This window comes from Enhydra lutris, unplaced genomic scaffold (assembly GCF_002288905.1).
Source record: "Enhydra lutris kenyoni isolate GAN:26980312 unplaced genomic scaffold, ASM228890v2 scaffoldscaffold9, whole genome shotgun sequence".
Taxonomy (NCBI): Eukaryota; Metazoa; Chordata; class Mammalia; order Carnivora; family Mustelidae; genus Enhydra; species Enhydra lutris.
This window is the reverse complement of record NW_019154093.1, coordinates 14431512-14453704: the sequence shown is the minus strand read 5'-3', so window position 1 is coordinate 14453704 and position 22193 is coordinate 14431512. Positions and strand designations below refer to the sequence as shown.

General features: G+C 48.5%; 1 protein-coding gene across 7 annotated transcripts in view; it reads left to right on the top strand.

The window, feature by feature from the left end:
• Positions 1–22193, top strand: part of LOC111143197 (ERI1 exoribonuclease family member 3) — a 125184-nt gene that overhangs the window by 27139 nt on the left and 75852 nt on the right. For all 7 annotated transcript variants that reach the window (XM_022496743.1, XM_022496740.1, XM_022496739.1 and 4 more), the window contains 3 exons: positions 5510–5626; positions 11907–11966; positions 16225–16316. In XM_022496743.1, coding sequence (XP_022352451.1) covers positions 5510–5626; positions 11907–11966; positions 16225–16316 — 269 coding nt within the window. The remainder of the gene's footprint in view (positions 1–5509; positions 5627–11906; positions 11967–16224; positions 16317–22193) is intronic.

The window sequence follows — 22193 nt, the reverse complement described above, 5'->3', positions numbered from 1 at the left end:
ACCTTGTGGTGCAATGTCGCTTTTGGATTTATCAAACCTTTCCTTGCAGGTGTGTTGCACAGTTCGGTATTTTCTTCTGAGGCTGGAGGGAAGGGGTAGGTTAGTTGTTACCATCTCTAAATTGAAGGAATGCCAGTTTCTGCGTGGAGAGGAGGAAGCCATGAATAATGATTTGCTGATTCCCTTATTTTAGACAGGACCATAGAGCCATCAGCTCAGGCAAAGGAGAAACTGTGCTTTGGAGAAAAGGTCTGTAAGAACGTGACACTATTAAATCTTCTGTCCCATTGTCAAGAAATTCCAGCAGTCTAACCTAAGTCCCTTCTCCTTAAAAATCTTTTTGTTATTGTTGTTCTATCTTCAAATATAATCTTATCACTGAAGACACTTTAGTTGAAGGGAGTTTGAATACCCTGAAAGCAACCTACACATTTATTTCTTGTAATCTGCTGATTGTAGGTGTGAAATTTCACTTGAGATGCTATTACACTTTTGTCCTCAGTTAATCAAGACAATCTCTGGTGTTCCTCGTTGAGCAACTAGAAAGCAGCTCTGTCTAAAACCTTTGCTCCAACTTATACCTCTGCCCACCTAAAAAGGTAAAAGAATATTTACTTAGTTCTTCCTTTTTATCTGTCTTCTCTCCCCTTAAAAAAACAAAGAAAGGTTTGCTGCTGGCATTTTATTGAGGGAGACAACAGACACAGTAGGTTTGGAACCCTGGATACTTTGAACAATTCAAGTTCTGAGGCTTTTGTCCTGAGTTGTCAAGTTGTGGCTAATTCCCATCCACCATCAGCAGACCAGCTTTTGGGGACTATTATGCTCTATCCTTGGACAACCTAGTGGTCCAGGTAGCTTGTGGATAGTGGAGGGCGACCTGCTGTCCCAGTTTTAGCTCTGAAAGTTTTGTGTTCCAGGGAACCCTGGGTCTGGACAGACAGAAAGCTGGATGTTGGTGGTTTGTAGCAGTTGAGGGAGGATGAGAAGCCGCTTAAAGATGAGAGACAAGGTGCTTTGGGGTGTTCTATGTCTGCATTTGAATCCTGTCTCCACCACCACCTTTACCCTGTTTGTCACCTTCAGTAGATCACTTCATCTCCCTGACCTGTGGGGAGCTGTGTAAAAGCTGAAATGTTTCTCTTAGAGCCAAGTGCTTGGCTTCTGCCTCGCCATTTACGGCCCCCTCTGGTGTTACTCATCAGAAGCGGAGAGAGTGAGGTCTGTGTGCCAGGACAGAGCTGGGTGCTGGAGATGCAGACCTAAGGCTCCGGGTTCCCACTGTCCCTGCCCTCAGAGCATAGTGCCAGCTGCGTCACTGTGCAGCAGTGGTCCTCCAGGACTTTCTGCCCAGCCAGGGAGGCTACATTCTGTGCTCTGGTAACTCGAGAGCAGCCTCTCTTCCGAGGAGATAGCAGGCCAAGCCTCCTAAAGACAGCCTTTCAGCCTGGAAGAATCAGCTCTTGAACTGTCAGATTCTGAAAGCTGGGAGCCCTGTTCTCTTAAGTCTCCTTTCCCCATTTGGAGTCCCAGTTCTGCCCCTTACATGGAGTGTAACCTCGAGCAAAGCACCACTTCTTTTTGGGCCTGAGTTTATCTGTAAAATAAAGATCTTAGTGATTCCCACCTCCTGAGTTATTAGGAAGCTTCAGTGAGGTCGTTCCTGTTAAGCATCTGGCGGAGGGTCTGCTATGTAGTAAACAACAAATGGAAGGAATGAAATGATTCCATTTTCCACGTGGCCCTGAGGGTGTTGGGGCCAGCTCCTCTCTACTCTTTGCCCAGACGCCAAGCCCCTCAGATGGAGGAGCCACATCTCCTTATATTTGTCTCTATGTCCACACCCAGCCCCTGCCTGGTAAATAGTACCTGCTTGATAGTGTTAGTTTATGAGCTGCTGCTGCCGCTGAAAGGACCTATCTTCCAGGATTAATAAGGGTAAGATAAGAAAATGTATTTGCAAGCACACCTGTAAGTTGAAAGTCTTAACACTCAGTATGTCCCTCCACTAAGATGTTTATCGTAGTGCATTGTTCATTAGTTGTTCAGTATCTTCTCTGCTCACTAGTCTGTGCACTTCTCCAAAGCAGAGGCTACATCTTCCCTCCAAATCCCCACTCCCAACACCCGTACAGTGCCCTGCTCCCAGTAGATGCCGCCCAGGTGGTTTAATTGAATGCACATGACGTACGCATGTAAGGAATTGGGAAACTGTTAGAGGAGGAAGAGAGGGCTGGTGCACACACACTGGTTCTTCTTTCCTTCCTGGTGCTACCTCTGCGTAAGCAGACACTCAACTACTCCTAAAAACTTCCTCCCAGGGGAATGAGGAGATTGAGGGAGGGAAAAGGAGGAGGGGCAGGAATAACAGTTTGATCATCATCAGAGCGCCTGCCTCCCGAAGCTAGCACGGAGGCACAGCTTCCCAAGCGCCTGGTTGGAATTAATGTGATCAACCTGTAACTTTGATCTTACCTTTCCGATCCTTATGAGCCAAAAACTGTTGGCCTGCTCTGGGTGCACTGGCTGCAGAGTCACGCCCCCTTGGTAGAGATTAGGGTTCCTCTCCCATGAATGGGCAGTTGGGGCCAGGATTTTGAGGTTCTGGGCTTGGATGGGTAATATGCGAGGGTTAAGAAGTACCTAAGTGAAATCCTTTGTGCTCTGACTCCCCAGAGGGTCTTCTGTCAGAAGCTTTTCTTTCCATCCTCATTGGCTTAAATGAGGATGCCAGTGTGCAAGGTCACTGACACAGCAGCCACTGATGGTGCTGAGAAGGGGCGCATGCAAAGTCATGTTCTAAGATTGGCTCTTGGAAGTCCCTCTTCTTGGGCTTGGGGAGAAGGCCTGGTTGATGGACCTCTGGAGAGGTGTGTTTAGGATAGGTCCAGTTCGCTGTGTCCCTGGCCGCCAGGTCTCTCTGGGATCTCCTTTCTCAGTTTGCTTAGAGCTGAGGCTAGCTGCTTCTTCGTCCCTGGAAGGGTACTACTGAGTGTGAGCACGGGTTAGCTCCATTTCCCTCAGGGTGAGGGAGCCAGCAGCAGGAGAGGTGGAAGAGCAAGCTGCGGTGGGGAAACCCAAAGGCCATTTTCAGAGAATCTACCGGGGATGCCGACTTGGTGCTGGTCAGAGCAGGAGCTGAAGCGCTTACTATTTTATAATAAATACTAATGAAATTCTAGATCTGTAATAACATTTCAGATATCTAAAACAAACCATGTGCTTGTAAAAAAGTGGAAAGAGATCAACTTTAAGCCATAAATTCTTGGTAATAGGGGTTTTTTTTCTATTTATGTTTGATAGATATTTTTGTTTCCAGAGGAATGTCAACTCCTAATTTCATAATGTATCATGGGCTTAAGAAAATTGAATTTAATAAAAGCCAGAGATGAATGGCATCCTTAAAGGTCCCAACACTTGTCTTTATTAGCAGGACAAACTGCAGGTCTCCAAACACTGCTTCTCTCCAAATGAAAGTTTAAATGAAAAGTACAGTTGTGTCACAGGTTCAATTTCATTGTGGGCCAAGCTAACATTGTTAGTGAGGAACTGGCTGTATTTGTTTCTTTAGACACCAGGGCAACCAAACTCACCAGGCTGTGGAGCTCCTTCTGGGGAAGTGCTGCTTCTCTGTAGCAGGAGAAGCAGGATACATCAGAAATTCGGGCATCCGGTGAGCCCCGCTTCAGAGGGAGTGCTTGGAAATCTTGGCTGTCTGGTTTTTCAGGGGGACCAGTATGTATTTTTGTGTATGTGTGCCTCCATTTTATTTTTCAGCACAAAACTGTCTTCTGCCAGTTCTGCTAAGGAGTGTTTTGTGAGGAGTGAGAAAGGCCCGGGGGACTGGGGGAGTCTCCTCGTCTCAAGTTGGGAGGAAAGGTATCACCTAACCTAAGCAAAAGCTGGGGCCTCCTTGCCATTGCCCCCTCTGCCTCAGCCTTGTTGCCCTTCCTATCTCAGGGGGCTCCTGTCAGCTTCCCCATTTGGGGGGATCAGCTGGGGAGGCCAAGCAAACAGAACCTCTGGGTTTTTCTGTCATGAAATCTCACTGCCTTGATTGGGTCTTCAGTCCTGCTTGAAGGTGTTGGGTAAAAATAGATGCTTTAAAAACAAGCCCAATAATCACAGGTGCGTTTGAGGGAGAGGCTGCCTGGCTGCCCTGTGACATTAAGGAGATTGGCCATTTCTCCCATCTTCCCACTCGTCCACGTCTTGCACATGGTCAGGTGTCAACAGCTTCCGTGCTGCTCCTCCAGGCAGTCCCTGGAGAGAACCAGTTTGCTTTGACTTTAGTGATACTAGAAAGATCCCCTCCAGAACTGGGAACCTGGGGTAGGGATGCCACTGGAGCTGACTACTGGGGGCACGGAGTGGGCAGAGCCCCCCTTCGCTCTCTGCAGTGGAAGCCTTTTCCACATACTAATTTTACTCGGAGGATTTTGCTTTTATTTATTTTTTTTATTATTTCCTATTTGTCTCTTCCAGATGTTTTCAGGGCAGTTTTTTTGTGTTGTAAACTAATTCCATTCATGTTTTAAAAATTTATGAAAGCGCTAATAAAAATGTCAAAGTGGTAAAAATGTTAGCTTTTCCTCTGCTTTGATTAAATTTTGCAAACTGTTTTTGAATATTAAAAAGCAATAATTTTTTTTATTCTCTCTCCTTGCTTTCCCTTTTCTCTCTGGTGCGTGTGTGCTCTCCTGCCCTCTCCCCCTCTGGTGCATTCCTCCCTTCCCAGGAGCGATGTGGGAGGCGTGCTGCACAGCCAGCGTTCTGCAAGCCTGTTTGCACACCAGGACCTTGGCGCTGTGCATCTCTATTAAATAACGGAGACAAATTAATCTTAGAGACACCAAACAAATTGTCACTCCTCCTCCTTCTCTTCCATTACGTTCCAGTGGACTGGGAAGGGCTGGCTAAGTGATTGGGGGGAGCAGGCTGGGGGAGGGTGTACTGCCTGAAAGAAAGGTGGGAAGCACTAGCTCCTATTACTCTTACTCAGTTTTCTGCTTCTCTTTAGTATCCCCTTTGGCTTTATTTATTATTTATCTTTTTTTTTTTTTTTTTTAAAAGAAGAAACTCATCGGTTCTGCTTAAACTTCAAATGCAGAAGGCTCTGATTGGTCTTATGGCTGGTTGTCTAGGTGACTGGAGATCCAGGCCCATCCAGGGCAGAGGCCTGGGCAAGTGGAAGCAGTGGGGCTACTTTTGTGGGCTCTGGTAAATAGGCCTCTGGCAGAGAACCAGTTGGGGAAACTGGGGCAGCTTGTACTACTGTCTTCTTTCCTCTTTCCAGAGACAGTGGCAGTGGGGTGTGTGTCTAGTCCCTGCCGCCTGTGAGGGTAGTGACAGTGGGAAGGTTAGGATGGAAACTGAGCTGGTGCCATTTCAGTCTTGGGTCTGTTCTGTCAGGCGTTCAGGAGTCCAAAACAGTCCCTCATTCTTGAGTTCCTTGAAATGGTTGGTTAAAAAAGTGTGTTCTTCTTTTTCTGTGTCTTTGCCATTCCAGGAAATCATCGAGTTCCCCATCCTGAAGCTAAATGGTCGGACCATGGAGATTGAGTCTACCTTTCACATGTATGTCCAGCCCGTAGTCCATCCACAGCTTACTCCCTTCTGTACAGAGGTAAGGGCCCTGGAGCGGGGCAGCCCGGGCTGCTGGGACAGGAGTTTTGGGTCACTGGTTCGCTGACCCTGCAGCTTAGGGGCAGCTTGAGTCTTACTGCTGGTTAAGGCAGGTGAGCATGGGACCCAGCCATCAGCTGGCATTTTACAAAGTCTGCCACTCCACTTGCACTGCTGTGGTCACTGGGGACCCAAGAAGTGGCACAATCTGTCCCGGCTTCCCCAGCCTTTTCCCTCCCTTATTGTCCCTACCCCTCCTGGTGACCAGCACTTGGAGTGCTGCCCCACTCGAGGGTGGTGCTTCCGGGGCTCAGTTTCTCTTCCGTTCCATTTCCCTTGGGGCCTCTTGACAAGAAGTAAAGATTTCAGCTTCTTGGAAGGAGAGGTTATGTTAAGGCTCTCTTAGCTTCTGGTGATGTTTTTCTGTCCTGGAGCAAAGTGGCCCTGCTTGAGTTTGTGGGAAGCACAACCCTATCGTTGAGGAAAGAGAAGGGTGGTCTAAGTGGTATATGAGGCTGAAATGGCCTTACCCTTATGCTGTGCTGGTATTGGACTCAGCCACTTTGCCAGCAGGTTAGTATTGGCCCCATTCTGCAGATTGTAAAACTGGGCTAACTTGAGATCTTGATGCTTGCTAGAGGCTTAAAAGAGCTAATAGCGGAGAGCAGGTGCCCCTGCAGAGTTCTTATTCTCAGGATCTTCTGTGACTGGTTTCCCCTGTGACATGGCATGTTTTGCACTGTGGTAGCCACAGGCTGTAGTGGAATCATGGGCCATGTATGTGTGGCAGCAGAAGTAATGGGAGAAACACTCATGTTTCTGGAATCTTTTTTTTTTTAAGAATTTGGGGCTGGGGTATATTCAAGATAGTGTGCCTTTGTTTAGAGATCTACTTTCTGCATATAAGTGAAACATGAGAAAAAAAGCTCTTGAGTGACCCTAAAACCATTGTCTTGGTGTGGGGAATGCTGGGAAAGGGCCTACCTGCCACTGATGGGAGGGCCCCACTGAGTCTGAGGTTGACTCAGCCCAGATACGGGGGTTGCTACTGGGCTTGATGCCAGTGTTTCACGCCCAACCCAGATAGGCCTTTTGGTGCAGGCATCCATCTCCCAAGGTGTGTAGTCTCTCACCCGCTTTGTTCCCACTAATGATTTTTGAGATTCTTGCTCCCTTGGAATCTGCTGTTTTTCCCCCCTTGTCCCCTGGAAATTACCTGTACCACCAGGGGGCGCTAATCTGTTCTTTTTGCCCCTTTTGGGAAAAAAAAGTCACCATTTTAATGGTGAAAATCCCCTTCCTTGTGGAAAGGGAAGATTTTCCTTAAGCAAGCCACTGGCCTGAAAATGCAATATCCTCTTGTCTTTCTCTTCCTCCTGTCTGTGTGCAGACTCCCCATGGGGGTTCCAGCTGCAGCTAGACTACCTGGCACAGCCGGGCAGGCCCAAATTTGGGAAAGGTTACTCTTGTTTTGGCATGAAACAGTGCTGTTGGAGCTCAGCCCTGGGCAGGAGTGGGTACCTGAGAGTATTGGGAAAAGGGATTTTTTTGAGATCAGGGCTGCTGCTGCTTCTTTTGGGGGGTAGAGGGAGGAGGGATTGTGAGACTATGATGAGAGCTATTCTTCTTTTTTCTGGAAAGCTTCACCCCAGGACACACATACATAATTTGGAGGGCAGGAGGCATGGTGAGGTTGGGACCCTTGTCCTGAAGCCTTATCTGAAAGTGAAGATGTGAGTGAGCTGTGGCACCAAGGGTGCGATTTCGCCTCACGCTTCTGGAGCCTCCAACTCTCCTTGACCTGGTCCTGGCCTTTTGTCCAGCCTCACATTTTCCTGCTTCATGCCCCGCATTTTGCTCACCTAAGGTCGCCCCCTCACCGTCTCCCTGTGCCTGTGATGCTCTTGCCGGTATGCTGCTCCCACTCTTGTCCTCCCCCTCCCCACCCCCAACATTTGTCCTCTAGGACTTTGCTCAGGGTCACCTTCTCTGGGGAGCCTTCCCTGAGCCCATGGCTAGTGCCACCACCCAAAGCCCTGAGCAGATGCATTATACTGTATTTACTTATGTGTCTCCCCACTAGACCGTGTGTTCCTTGAGGGCAGAACCTAGGTCTGATCTATCTCTGGCCCATCATTGGAGCCCGGTGCCAAGTAAGCACTTGACACGTGTTCCTTAAATGAGTGAATATTGTCAAAGAGTATTCAACCACACCTTGCTGCCCGCCACCCTGCCCCTGCCCCGAAGTAACTGTCCTGCTCACTCTGTCTTTTCGAGCAAGTGAAGTCTTCTTTGGAAAACCTCAGATCATCTAAATATTGCCCTGTTTCCATTCCAAATGGAGTTGGAATATAGAGAAAGGCATGGGCATAGGATGCAGGCTGACATTGTGCGACCTCGTCCTGTGTGGCAGTGGGCTGCCTTTGGGGCAGAGAGAGAGATCATCACGGTCAGAGAAGATCTTTCTTCAGTAAGGATTGTGCCTAAGCATCTCCTCCAGTAGGATTCCCTCTTGTGCACAAGAAGTTCTTAAGAACCCTGGCCTGTGTGTGTATGTGTGTGCACACACATCGTGACACATAAGTACACATATGAGCACATGCTTGTGTGGGGAGAGACAGGCTCAGTGCTGGGCAGCCAAGAAGAGGGATGCTGCCTTGAGTGGGTCTGTGACCCACATACAGACACTCTTACTGCTCTGTAATGGGCATGTGAGTAGCCTTCTTCACATCCTTTCTTCGTTCCAGTTCATAGTCTGACTTGTTTCTAACAGAGACAGGATGGGATAAGTTTCATTCCTTCCCAAGCCCTTTCTCTCCCACATCTAGAATCTGCTCCAACCTGTCAGATCTCTGCTTCTAGCAGCTGGGCTGCTGCCAGAGTCCCTGACCATGTGTAGTCTTTTTTGTTGTTGTTGTCATTGTCTTGGGGAAAAAAAAAAAACTAGAAAAAAATACCAATTTTGCTAAATGCCAGTAAAGGGCTTTGTCTTGCACCTGTACTTATAAAGGGTGAGATTTATTGGTCTCTTTGTCTGAGGAGAAAGAGTGGGTCTGATTATCAGATTGTACACCAGAGACAAGTGCTTATGTAATCAACAAACTGTCTTGGTGTCAGAATACGATTGTGTTGGAGATAAACTGTGAAAGGAGAAAGCGCTGGATGCTGACATGCTATTGGCATTGAGTGTCCTGGGCTGCTTCCTGTAGTGGCTAGTGTTTATGATGAAGCCAGCTCGTTCCCGGACAAAGCCCTTGTGAGGGTAGGGGATCTCAGTAACCAGTCCTGTTATCAGTCAGGGTCAAAAGCCCCTTGCCTTGTGGTTTCCGAGTCTGGAGAAGTGGGAGTTAATCTGTAATCCCTCGGTGAAAGGAGCCACAGAGCACACATTAATTCTTCCTCTCACCTCTCCAGCTTTAAGTGGTTAAGGTCTTTGAGCTCTGTTTAGCCTGTGAGCCCTGGTTCTCAGCTTAATAATACTTGGCTTTGCTCTAGTACCTTTCATTGTGAGGATGTAAAAGCTTTTTACAAATATATATTAACCCAAGTGGGATTGGGTTCAAACTGCAGCATGAAGGACTTAAGTTATGCCTAAGGTAGAACTTTCCAGTATTTATTAAATTTATTAAATTAGCTTTCATGGCTTCTGTTTTAAGTCTTAGAGATGTCTTAGGTTGTATCAGATACAGGGACTAATTTCTTAATTTCACACTCTTCTTCAACTAGTGCCTTGGTGGAGCCAGTAAGATGTAATCTGTCCTTGGAAGGCTTCATACAGGGGAGTGAGGGCTTCCCTGGAAGGGTGCCTTTAGCTGAACCAATAGTGCAAGCCCCTGTGTCTCTGGAGGTTGAATTCAAGCCCTTTAGGACATCAGCTATAAGCTGTGTCTGGCTGAACCACGAGTGGTCTAGGAAGCAGGGAGAGAGAGAGGGAGCTGGCCTCACTGGGCTTCTCCTAGGCTGATGATTCCAGGCTTGCTGACCGCTGGACAGGAGTGTGAGAAAGCCCCAGGACCCTGGAGCCCTACTGCCTACCACCAGGGTGGAAAAGGCGGGCCTAGTCTGTAGTGAGAGGTCGTGCAGAGCGGTGCCCTGGTTTTCCTTTATAGTGCAGTGACTTTCTCTCCCCACATTAGTGAGTTTCTGGGGGCCAAGAACAGGTGGAGTACATAGATGCTGACCCAAGACCCATCTCCAAGGAGGGAGGTCTCTTGACAAGGGTGCCATTGGTTTTTTCTGTGAGTGAGCCTTTCTGGAAACCCTTCAGTGCTCAGCTCATCTCAGTGACCCTGGGTATAAGGAGTCAAAAGAAATGGTAGACCTAACCTTACCCCAGAAGACTCAGATGAGACATGGGAATGGCACACAGACCCCAGAGCTTTCTAAGAAGCACGAGTGGCTATAGGTTTTCCAGGATAGTCCTTATCCAAGTCTTAGCTCCAAGCTTGGGGGTATGGCTTGGTCCTGGAAGAATGAAGCAGGAGAGAAGTGGGGCCAGGAAGAGCAGTGGTGGGTGCTTGTTAGTCACCTGGGTAGTGCACCTGGAGTCAGCAACAAGCCCACTCTGGACTCTGGCCTCTGTGTGCCTGAGACAAAACACAGGGCTGCTGCCTGCTCAGGGTGTGCTCTGGAAGGTGTGCAGGCTCTGGGTGCTGGCAGGGCTGGGCCTAGAAGGGGCTGCCAAGAAGAATGCAGATTCCGTGAGGGCAGGGATTTCAGTTTTTCCTCACGGCTGGATCCCTGGTTCCTGGAATGGGGCCCAGTACATCGTAGGCTGTCCATGAGTAGTTGTTGACTAAATGAAAGGAGGAGTGTTAGCTCTCGAAGATTAAAGCTGCTGACCCAGAGGTCTTCCTCACCCCTCACCCCCCAGCCCCACCCCTAGCCCTCAGTGGACCAACTTTCCTTCTCTTTGGCTCAGGCCCTCCCTCTGCTGGGCAGTTCTTCGGTCTCCCAAGCAAGGAAAGGGTGTGGAGGGGCCAGCCGGGCGGGCCTGCTGTGGGTTAAAGCCTTGCGAAACAACAGTGTAGTTAATCTTTCTAATTTATTTTCCTTTTAGACCATGGGAAGTCTGTAGGCAGCAGCTGTTACCCAATTAAAATACAGATTAATATAAAAACAGTTTCTGGAATATAAAATAGAGTGGCTGTGTCCTTACACTTCCTTAAAATACCACCTAATAATGACTTGATGAACTACAGAAACCCACCTAGAGGAACTCAGCGTTCTTAAAATGAAAATTTCTTCCCTAAAAGGTGTGTATTACCATTCCGTGTAAGTCGCTATGAGAAAATAACCTTCCTTCTTAGAGCCAGCGGTTCCTGTGAGTTGGGTATTTGATATTCATTAAATGTAATTATAGTTTAATTGGAGTTTAATCCCCCCCCCAACACTTTAAAAAAAGGAAGAAGAAGAAGTTCCCCAGCAAGCCTGAGATGCAGCTCTCTGTAGAAGTAGCCCCGGGCACATTGGGCATGGTGATTTCCAGCAAGGTCCAGGTCTGTGGATAGGGGCCTCCTGCCTCAGATCCCTGAGGCAGTCTGTCTTCCTCTGTGTTTGAAGGATATTTTCACTTTAAAACAAAACAAAGCAAAGCAACAAGCCTCTTTGAACCTAGGTCTGACGTGGGTGGAGCATAGACCTGTGAGTCAGAAATTCTCTAGACCAGGTTCCTTTATTAGGCCTTTGCATCTGTGTTTCCCTGTCAGTTAAAGATGTCTACTTCTTGCTTGCCTGGTTGGTATCGAGGACCCAGGTGTTCAGGGTAAAGGGTAGATGCCTGTGGGGTTCCCCCGGTTCTTCTCTGATGTTGGGAAAATGCTGGATATTGAGACCCAGAGAAGGGGGGTGGACTTGAACCCAGGTGTGGCTGTCCTGTGTCAGCATTCCTCAAGGTCTACAAGATCTTCTGTGAAGCTTGGAGGTAAATGTATTTTAGATTATAATTTGTAGGGATTTATTGGAGTTTATTGAATACAAGACACATAAAATCTTTTTCCTTTTTTTTTTTTTTTTTTTTTCTTTTCAAAGTGAAAGCTGAAATAGCTACGAAACATACCCTGTGGTCAGCATGGATGTGTTTCCCCCTCTTGGGGCAGGATGTTGTGGAGAAAGTTCACCTTATGTCCTGGGACTATATTCCCAAGGCCTCTGGCAGGTTCTGAGCCAAAAGCAGTGCAGGCCAGTCTTTTATGGCAGAAGGAGAAAGGAGAGGATCCAGTCCGGCTTTGAGACCCTGTGTCCTGCTGTTCCACCTATTGGCTATTTCTCTTTCCTTTCAGCTCACTGGGATTATTCAAGCCATGGTGGATGGTCAGCCGAGCCTGCAGCAAGTGCTGGAGGTAGGTTGAGTGACCTTTAATTCCTGACCTCTGACCCTTTCCTGCTGCCTTTCTCTCCCTCCCCTCCTGAGAATGTAGCCGTGTAATTTGACTATGATTATGGCTTGATTAGAATAACATTTGCTGTCACATCAGTGACATGCTGTTGAGAGTATTGAACCATTGATCTGTCATCTCCAGCTGTTCCCGTCAGGGTTACTGGCAAGATGTCCGAGTGCTGCCCCGAGTTCCACACGGGGCCTCCACCCCCTCCTGGCCCCTGGCCCTGGGCTGGGCAGCACGGGCGGCCGGCGCTAGGCGCATCGGGGAGGAGGGGAGCCGAGCCGTGGCACCGCAGGACTAGCCCTGGAGACTGAAGGTGTTTTTGTTTAGCTTTAGTGTTGGCTTCTTGTGGCATGTGAGCACTTCATTAACTCACCCAGAACTCCCCATCGATGGCTTTTGTTTGCTGTCAGCTCCTCCAGGAGGTGCGGCTGGGCCCGCCTGCCCCACTGCAGCTTGCCGCTGGATGCACTGTGCCTGTCAGGGGTGCAGAGGCTGCACTGGGTAATGGTTCCTAATCAGAATAATTACAACAATTGCCTATGTGAGGGAAATCAAATTAAAGGCTTTAGAACCCTTGGCAGAGACCACACTTCTAGGATGTTCTCCTCAGGGAGCTGGAAAAGGTTAAGATGCTGCTGTTTGTGCTCCAGCCTGAGGGAATAAGCGAGGGCTGTGCTTGGCCTCAGCTTTTCTCCCACCCCTTCTGGCCTCGGGGAGGGAGAAGGTCCCTTCCCCACCCCTCCTCTCTAGGGGGAGGGGAGAAGAGAAAAAGCCCATGGATCTCATTAGGTGCTTTATTTATCTTTAAGACCAGTAAACCCAAAGCTCAGCCCCTATCGAAGCACAGGAGGAAGCAGAGTTGGGGGTGGGTAGCAGGGCACGTCTACAGTGGAGGTAGTCAGCCTAGAGGAAGTTGGGGGGTAGCCTGGGGGAGGGAAGAAGATCTAGAGGCCCTGTCCCATGGGAGAGAGAAATGCAGACTGAATTTCCTGGGACTCCTCAGGATGGAGTGGGGTTTAGGCCCACCCGGTGGCAGGTATGCTCCCTGTCCCTGGGAGTGTACAAGCCTGGGTTCTCTGATCAGTCAAGCTCTGGGTCGGGTCAGTGTTAGGGTATCTGCAGTAGGTTGGGAGAAGAGAAGATGAACTGTGAGGTGTCTCACAGCCCCACTGACCCTCTTTTTTTGAGGGGAGATTGGCTCCTATGATTGAGGGGGCACCTCAGCATCGATGCTCCCTATAAGACCAGACTCAAGGAGAAAGAGGGGACCAACCCATCCTTTCCTATGTCCCAGCCAGGGCCTAGCTTCTGAGGGAGGCCACACGCTATTTCCTGGAATGTCTCCGGCCAGGATCCTAGAAGGAAGACGTCCAGCATCAAACCAGAGCTATTGAGGTTATGGGATTTTTTTTTTTTCCCCTCAGTGGTGCTGGTTGAGGGAGCTATGGTCTTTAGGAGGCTTCCTCCTGCTAATCTCAGGTTAGCCTGGAGCAGAATGCTGGGGGGATTCTGAGTCTTATCCATGAGGCTACTTTCTGCTACTTCAGCATACTTTGTGGGTGAAAAGGGAAGACACCTGGCATCAGCCTGAATAGGGAGTCTCTGGCCAGGAGACCACAATGGGCTCTGCTTTGTCTCATTAGCCCTGAGTTGGTCAAATAGCTAAAAAGCTGACTTCTTGTCCTAACCAAGGCTCTGAGCGGGTGGTCAGCTAGATGTTTGTCTGACTAGTTTGGTTCAGGTAGGACTCATGCTAGACCTTCAGTAGCTGGGAGGGTGGCCACAGTTCATTGGGGATTGTCTTGGTAATTCCTTTAACTCTTCGTCCATTTAAGCAGAGAAGGGAAGGAAAAAAACAGGCTTTATTCCAAATATAGTACCACTTCCCTGGACAACTCACCCTAAAAGGTTCTCACTAAACATCTGTTGTACCAGTGAATGGGCTGGGTCTAAGCTTCCAAGGAATAACCCCATGGAATAGTAAGTGCTTCTCATGGGGAAGGTCCTGCTGGGCACTGGCTCCTGACAATCCTGTCTTGCTATCTTTTCCAAGACCACTGTGTAGGAGTTGGGGCATTGGGAGCCCCCCCTAGCAGATAGGGCACTTAGCTTGGGGATATAAGGCCAGTGAGCTAGAGCAAGGTTGGATGACACAGGCAGCCCTAGGATTGCCTTACTTCTTTTCTTACATAAAGTCGTGGGAAAGGATACATGAATGTGAATGTGTCCATGTCCTCTGTGCAAGTAGGCCATGGAGGCTGGGGAAATAAGCCATTCAGCAGTGGAAGTTCCAGAATTTAGCTTGCTGGGGAGACTCTTCGGCTGAGGGCAATTCTTTGGTGTGCAGACCGTGAGGAGGGTCTTTGGTGTGCAGACCGTGAGGAGGGTTTGGCTCAAGGAGCAGCTCTGACCCCCTGAGAGGTAGGACCACTCTAGCCAGAGAGTGACCTAGGACCTTTGGCCCTACTCAAAGACTGCTTTGGCGTGGACCAGGCCTCCAGTATCTCTGAGATGTCCCAGGGAGCCAGCCTACACCTGCTAAGAGTTAGCTTCCTTCACGATTTCAGTGGGCTCTCCATGACCCACTGGAGTCTTCACAGTATGGCCCATGTATCCCCCAGTGTCATTTCCTGTCCTTCCTTTCTACACACTGGACTTCGGTCACACTATTCCCTACTCATGTTTTAGTGAATCAGCAGGAATCTGTTGAGAGGACCCTGCTGGGTTAAGGATTTACACAGTGAATAAGATGAATGAAAGTCCCTGCTTCACGGTGCTTCTAGTCTCTTGGGGGAAGCAGATACTGAGCACACAATTGCTTCTCAATACAAAATGATTGCGCCTGTGCTTTCCTTTGCTCTGCTCCACCCTGTCATGCAAACCCAGCCACCAGGTCCCCTAGTTGGGAGTGGCGTCTTTGTGAAGCCTTCCTTTCTGACTCCTTTCTCTGTCAAAGGTAGAGCTGGTCACCTCCTCCTCTTGGTCCTACAGCATTCTGGTCGCTTCTCCGTGGCTGCATCTATTTTATTGTATTTAGATGATTTGCCTTTCTCGCCTTCTCAGCCTACTGTCTATTTTGTGGTAGGCACTTAATACATTATTACATTTAATTCTCAAAACAACCCCGTAAGGTTAGTCATGCTACCTCGTTTTATAGATGAAGGAAGCTGAAGTTCACAGAGGTTAAATGACTTTTAAATGACTTCCCATCAGTGACACAGCCAGGATATGGAAGAGCCAAGGTTAGCACCCAGATGTGTCTGACTTTCAATCCTGCATTTGTAGCAACTTTGCAATGTAGCCTTTAAAAACGAATCCTTCTGTGTGAGTGGCACGGTGGTCATCTGCTGTACTCCCACCCCATGCCTGGATCTTCTGAAAAATAGGCAATGCTTCAGGAGCGCTTTATGATAATTCTCTCAGTATATACTGATTTTAGTATCTGTACTTTCCATGTGAGTGCAAATACTGAAACTGATTAAAGGGATGAAGGGAAAGAAATACTTAAAGTGTGTTTAGGAGCAGTTTTTATCCCTGTCTAGGCATTGAGCTCAGCTTTGAAAAGATTCTCCTGAATCTGGATTTGAATCCTCTACCAGGAGAGGGGAAACGTAAAGTCTGGGGCCAGTTTATGAGCTTTCAAGAGACTGAAGTGGGCAGTGCCACCCCAGGGATCAAGGTGGAATTCCAGCCCAGCAAGGGAGCTTTTTCTGCTAGACTCACAGTGAAGATTAACTTCATCCTCATTTGGGAAATTCATAAATTTGGTTAATAAGCCTTTGGTGGGAGGGTGAAATGAACAGGAATGAATGAACCTGTGGATTGGAGTCCCTGCCTGGGGCCTCCTTCCCGCCTGTCCTCATGGCCCAGGGCATCCTGTGCCTGTGCTAGGCTTTGCTTTTGAGGACCGACTTACCGGGATATGTCCTTATCCCGTCTGGGGTTAGGTTGCCAGGCATCGGGGCAGTGGAGGGGCTCCCTTCCCCCACTCATTGAGGTTTGTGGCTCTTCCCTGTAGGGATCACCCTTCCGCTGCCCCCACAGCCCTGAGCCAAGGCTGAGAGCCCAGAGCAGACCCATGGCCGGATAAGATTACATTTTTCTTCTGCTCTGATTACAAGCAGCTTATCTGCGTTTCTTTGGTGTGGCTCTTCACAGACTTGGGAAGAAAAAAAAAGGAAAATCTCATCTGTTCTTGTTGTGTACTTTTCAGAGGGTCGATGAGTGGATGGCGAAAGAAGGCCTCTTAGATCCAAACGTCAAGTCAATTTTTGTCACCTGTGGAGACTGGGACTTGAAAGTCATGTGAGTATGAGAAGGACTGCTTTACTGGCAGGGCTTGGAAACTATGGGACCAGGTCATGCCTTTCGCAGGCCAACACGTCCAAGCCTACAGGGCAGCTGGCTCAGCGAGTCCCTGGATCTTTGGGGCTGCCACGGTGTGAAGAGGGCTGGGAACCCCGCCTTCTGACTCTGGAGCTGGGAGTAGACCAATCAAGGACCCTACTAGGACTGCAGTTGTCTGGACCTTCCTGCCTTTGCCAGGTCCCACTGCTCAGGACAGCCCTTCCAGTTGTGGGGCTCCGTGTTACTGCCCTGGAAGGAAGGAATTAAAAGAAGATCCTTTTTTTTTTTCTACCAAATGTATAGTGTTTACTACCGTTAATGCTTTAGAAATAGTCATTTGTTTAATAAACCTTGGTACTTTAATTCCTGTTTTATAGATAAGGGAATTAAGGCACAGAGAGGTTAAGTAACTTGCCCAAGAACACACAGAGCCAGGATTCAAACCCAGGCAACCTGGCTCCAGGATCCTGTCTCTTAACCATTCTGCTGTGCCACCCTTTTATCTGGGGTACAAGGCCCTGATGATTCAACTGCAGGCCCATTGGTGGGATGAGAGAGGGCTGCTTCTAGGGAGCTACCCAGTCCCCAGCCTCCTTGTCCCTCCTTTGTCCGCACTGCTTTTTCTCCTTTGTCTCCGGGTCTTGCCCTGGTCATAGAAGACAGAACTGGTTCCGTTGCTGGGTTGACACTTTTGCCTCTTGTCTGTCCTCATGGATACCTGGCTTCAGACAGCTCCCAGGGAGCTAAAGCGGGGTGGAGGTGGTGGGGGCACTGTTTGCTGAGGATTGATAGAATCGATACCTCTGTGTTCTTTGTGACCAAAGGCAGCTGCAGGCATTCTGGGGAGAGTGTGTGTGTGTGTGTGTGTGTGTGTGTGTGTGTGTGTGTGTGTGCGTGTGCACGTGCGTGCACACTTGTGCGCATAGTTAGGGTGTTGGTGGGGGGTGAGGAATAGTGGCTCTGGAGTGACATTTCCTACCAAATTAGGTATGATCTTCTCACCAAGGTCCTTTTTTATGCCTTTGGATGCTGGGTTTTGAGGTGAAGTTACACACTCTGGTGGATATCAAGCCTGCTGCTGGACACCAACTTGAGATAGGAGGAGAAGCAAATCCAAAGCACATAAACACCTACGCACCTCATGTCCACACTGACTGGGTACCTCTAGGTGTATGCACCGGACTCCCAGAGCTCCAGAGGATTTGTGTTCCCAGACGACACTCATGGGGCAGAGAAATGACAGAGGCTGGATCTGGAAGCGGATATGAATCAGGGGGAGGGTTCTGTGGGGAAGATGAGGAGGAAGAAGGCTCTTGCTCTTATTTATGGCATCTGGGCCGCTCTGAGTGCCTGAAGCAGAGAAGGGATTTAGGTGGAGCTCCGTAGCCTAAGAGAAGTTGTTTGGGGTGGGCACGGTTCAGGCCATACCCAGCATCTGGGGCTCATGTAACCCAGTCCAGAGGCCCAGTTTCTCCAGATAGCTTCCCAGGACTCCCACTCTTCCAGGTGGATTTTGTCCTTTGGTGTATTTATATCCCAGACACCCATATTCCAGAATCTTCTGCATTAACTGGGAATGGCATGTACGTGTGTGTGTATGAAAACATCCCTGTGCATCCCTGTGGGGACTGTCTGGCCAGGTCTCCTCAGTTGGTTTCTCCATGAGACAAAGAAGGAATTTCAGAGGGTGTTCTCTTTGGGTCTGGCCATTCTGACCTGTAGCACCAGATCAGATTTATTTTAGAGAGAGAAAGAGACAGCATGAGTTGGCGTTGGGGAATGGGGGGGCGGGCAGCAGACTACACACTGAACACAGAGCCTGAGATGGGGCTCCATCCCAGGACCCTGAGATCATGACCTGAGCCAAAACCAAGAGTCAGTTGCTTAATCAATTGTACCACCCAGCCACACTGAAACCAAATTTTAATGAGCATGTACCATATTTCATTCAGTCCTCCTAGTTATATTCCCTTTTATAGAGGGAAAAAACAAAACAGAATTCGAAACCGAGGCCTAAACTGGTAGACTCGTAGCTAGACAAAATTGAATTCTAAGACCATGTTGCTTCTAAAAGAGAGGGATTGGGCAGACTTTGGTAGCTGGTTTGGGTTTGTATTGAAAAGACCAGTGAAGCTCTGAAAAAGAATATGCAGGAACGAAGCAGATGTCAGGTGGTGGGGGCTGGGGGAGGAGAGCTTTGTGGCTGCCTTTTAGAAGCAGGACTCCACATAACTGCTGGGAAGGCTCTTAATTAAATGTGTAACAAAATAAAAACAGCCAGAGAGGAAACCTAAGTAGTGTTTCGTGACAGTGCACAGCTTATCGGTGTTCCTGGAACCTCTCATCAGATGGCTCTCGTCAGAGCCATCACCTTTTTATGCGCCCGGTAAAGGCTGCTGAGGAACCTGACAAGGGTGGTGGTAAATTGACACCCGCAACTTGTTAGTATGGGGCTCGCTTCTTATTCTGACATCCATTTTCAGATTTAACTAAGTCTAAGGAATTCAGCAAATATTTTCATTTCCCACTCTAGTTTCCCGGGGCCATGGCTTTTTCTCATTGCTGCTCTTCCCCTCTCTCCCAACACCCACCCCCAGCCAGCTTCCCATCACTTTTGTTGGAAAGGGCCTGATTAGTGAAGCACTGAGAAATGGGAACTGAAGTGGCAGCAGAAATCCCACTGGAGAAAAGAAATCTGCTCCGGTCCCGACAGAATCATTTTGTGTCCATCTTTTGTCAAAGCCAGATGAGTTGATACTCTGTGGGCTTTTGATGCTGTAGTCACAGATCCTGCCGAGGTGGGTTTTAATTTAGTGGGCACGGATTTAATTTTCCTTTTCAACTTGTTTAAGAAATGACACTTGTTATGGCTTTGGCCCTTGGTCAGCTTCCTCCCCTACCTGACCCACCTTTCTTTTGCCTTACCTCATGGTTCTTAAAGCTCTTCATGGCGTTTAGTATTCTTTTTCCAATTTTCTCTCTTCTCTGCCTACCCAGGCAGGGAATGTCTCTGTAAAGGGGTTCCATCTTTGACATGGCAGCAGAGATCCTGCTGGGGAAAAGCAGTCTGCCTTATCTGCCAGCTGAACTCCAAGCTTTGATATCCAACTACCTATTCTGTATCTCTACCTGAATGCCACAGGCCCCTTAAAGTTCAGGTGTCCTCCTTCTCCCAACACTTCATCCTCCAACTTGCTCTCAAGTTGTGACTGGAACCTCTGTCTGGTAGTTCTGTCAGAAACCCGAGACTCATCCTTGATGCCTCTTCTCTAGCCACAGCCAATTAACTGCCAAATCTTGTTGATTCTTCCTGCCAGAGATTTCTCAGAGCCTTTGTCTTCTTTCCATTCCCACTACGGCTGCCAGTAGTTCAGGTCACCAGGTGCTGCCTTTTTTTTTTTTTTAAAGATTGATTTATTTATTTGAGAGAGTGAGAGTGCAAGGGAGAGGGGCAGAGGGAGAAGAAGAGAATCTCAAACAGACTCTGTGAAGCATGGAGCCTGACACAGGGCTCGATTCCACAGCCCTGAGATCACAACCTGAGCCAAAACTAAGAGTCAGACTCTCAACCGACTGAGCCAACCAGGTGCCCCTTAGGTCAACATATTCTTCTTGGATTACAAAAGTCTTCTAAGTCGTCTCTCTGACTCTAGTTTTACCTCCTTGCCATTCTGACTATAGCAAATTATGTCACATACCCGCAAAACACTCTCAAGGCTTCCTCTTGCCCTCAAGGCAAAGTCATGTTGCTTAATGAGGCCCTTGTCTACTTCTCGAACCTCATCTTCATAACTTTCTGTGCACCCTCCACCCCCAACCCCCGCCAGATGCTCTAGCTGGCCAGTTCCTCATGATCCTTCAGAACATCAATTTCTAGGTGCCTTCCTGTGTGTTTCTGGAGCACATGTACTTATACATGAAATTGTATTGTGTCTGCCTCTACTTGTCTGTCCCTCTCACTAGACTGTGGGCACCATTATAATCTTGAACAATGTTTGGTATGTAGTAGTTGTTCAATAAATGTATGTTGAATAAATGACAGCTCAGGAATGGAGTGAGCCTGTGGAATCTGTACTCAGGAAGAATGACAGAGGATCAATGGAAGGTAGATTCAGGGAGAATGGAACAGAAGAGGAAATCTTGGGCCTTCCTGCACCAAGCTGAGTATGAGGGGTTGGAGAACTATGCTGCTAATGCCAGGAAGCTCCTGGATTTCCTCACTGCCAACACAGGGTGTTGGGTCTTCCTTCCATGGTGGGTACTGGGTGAGATGGCCTACAAGCCTGGGCCATGGAGGAATTTGGTCCTAGGAGCTGGCCGAAGGGCTCTCTGAGAGTTTGTGCCTTCTAAGACTGAGGGCTGGGATTGCTCTGGAGACATTTACATTAGATAATAAAGATAGCCAGCATGTATCAGGCATGTATTATATACCAGGAGTCCTGCTGTTCTATTTACACATTATCCCACTTAATTCTACCACAGTCCTATGAAATAAATTCATTTTATAATTTTTTTTTTTTTTAAATAAGTGATGAGGAAGCTGGAGTCTAGAGAGGTAAGTAATTTGCCAGTTTGTGGCGGGGATTTGAACTTAGACATTCTGACTCTAGAACCCGTGTGTTTAACCACTGTGCCATCTGCCCTTCATGGCCCATGGCTTTGTGATATGGTGGGGATTCCCTTCCCTCTTTCCTTTATTTGCACTGAGCGGCAGGTGTTCTCTGACACCCTAGGCTGCTGGTACCTGATCTGGTATTGGTGGAGGTCTGGACTGTTAGGTTTATTTTGATATGGGGGCGTGGTTGGCCAGGTGTTGTGAGGGATGGTTTGGGGTGTCGGGGAGCTTCCTCAATGAGCTACAAATGAATGAGTCCTCAAATGTGTTCTAAGGAAACTACTGCCAGTGTCATTTTGGATACCTCTTTCCTATAGTATGTTTGGAAGCATGTAGGGGATCTCATCATGTCACTAAGCTCATGAAAGCCTTGCCCCTTGCCCATGGGTGTGCCAGTTGGTCCCAGCTCTGAGCTGCATCACCTCTGATTAGCAGCCTGCTGGAGGAAGGGCCTTGAGTAAGAACTCCCTGGCAGTCCTGACTTGTCTCATTTCCCAATACTTTTATCTGTCACTGCAAGTGCTTGGGCTCCCCTCCTGAACTAATTAAGTTTGCATGTGTTTAGACACATTGCCAAATAGGGCTTAGCAAAGCGGAACTGAGCTACATCTCTTTCCGAGTAGGGAAGGAAGGGTAAATGCTCTTCCACAAGGGCCAGGGAGAAGCGTGGATGACATGGAATGGGTGTGCATACAGATGATAGGCGTTCTGCCTTGGCCTTCCTAGGGACGTGGCAAGCTTGTGGAGCAGCCTTCTGATTGGCTGGCGGGGGCAGGTGAGGGTCCACTCTCCAGCTCTCTTAGTGAATTGGGCATTTCTAAGAGGGCTAAGGATTGTTAGAGGACAGGCTCTGATGAATGATTTTTACCCCAAGCACAAGCAAGACTGGATGTCAAATTCAGTGGGATTTACAGGGTGAGTTTGTAGGGCTGTGTGCTGTTTGCTGCCAACCTGAACCTACCTAGCCCCCACCTGTGTGAATAGCAGCACGCAGGGTAGCTTTCTGAGTCTCTGAGTACGCTGGACATGTGGATACCCTTTTGCCCTGAAGACCCCACGTCCCCGTGCTCAGTCTTGTGATCCCTGTGAGATGGCCTCAGAGGGAGGTGGAGACGAGCAGTTTTGTACAGAATCTCCCCACCTTGGACGCTTGGTGAGGTGATAGCTGACAGCATGTTTTAGTGTCAGACCAATGCCTGCCTTTTCCCTGGGGCTGGGTA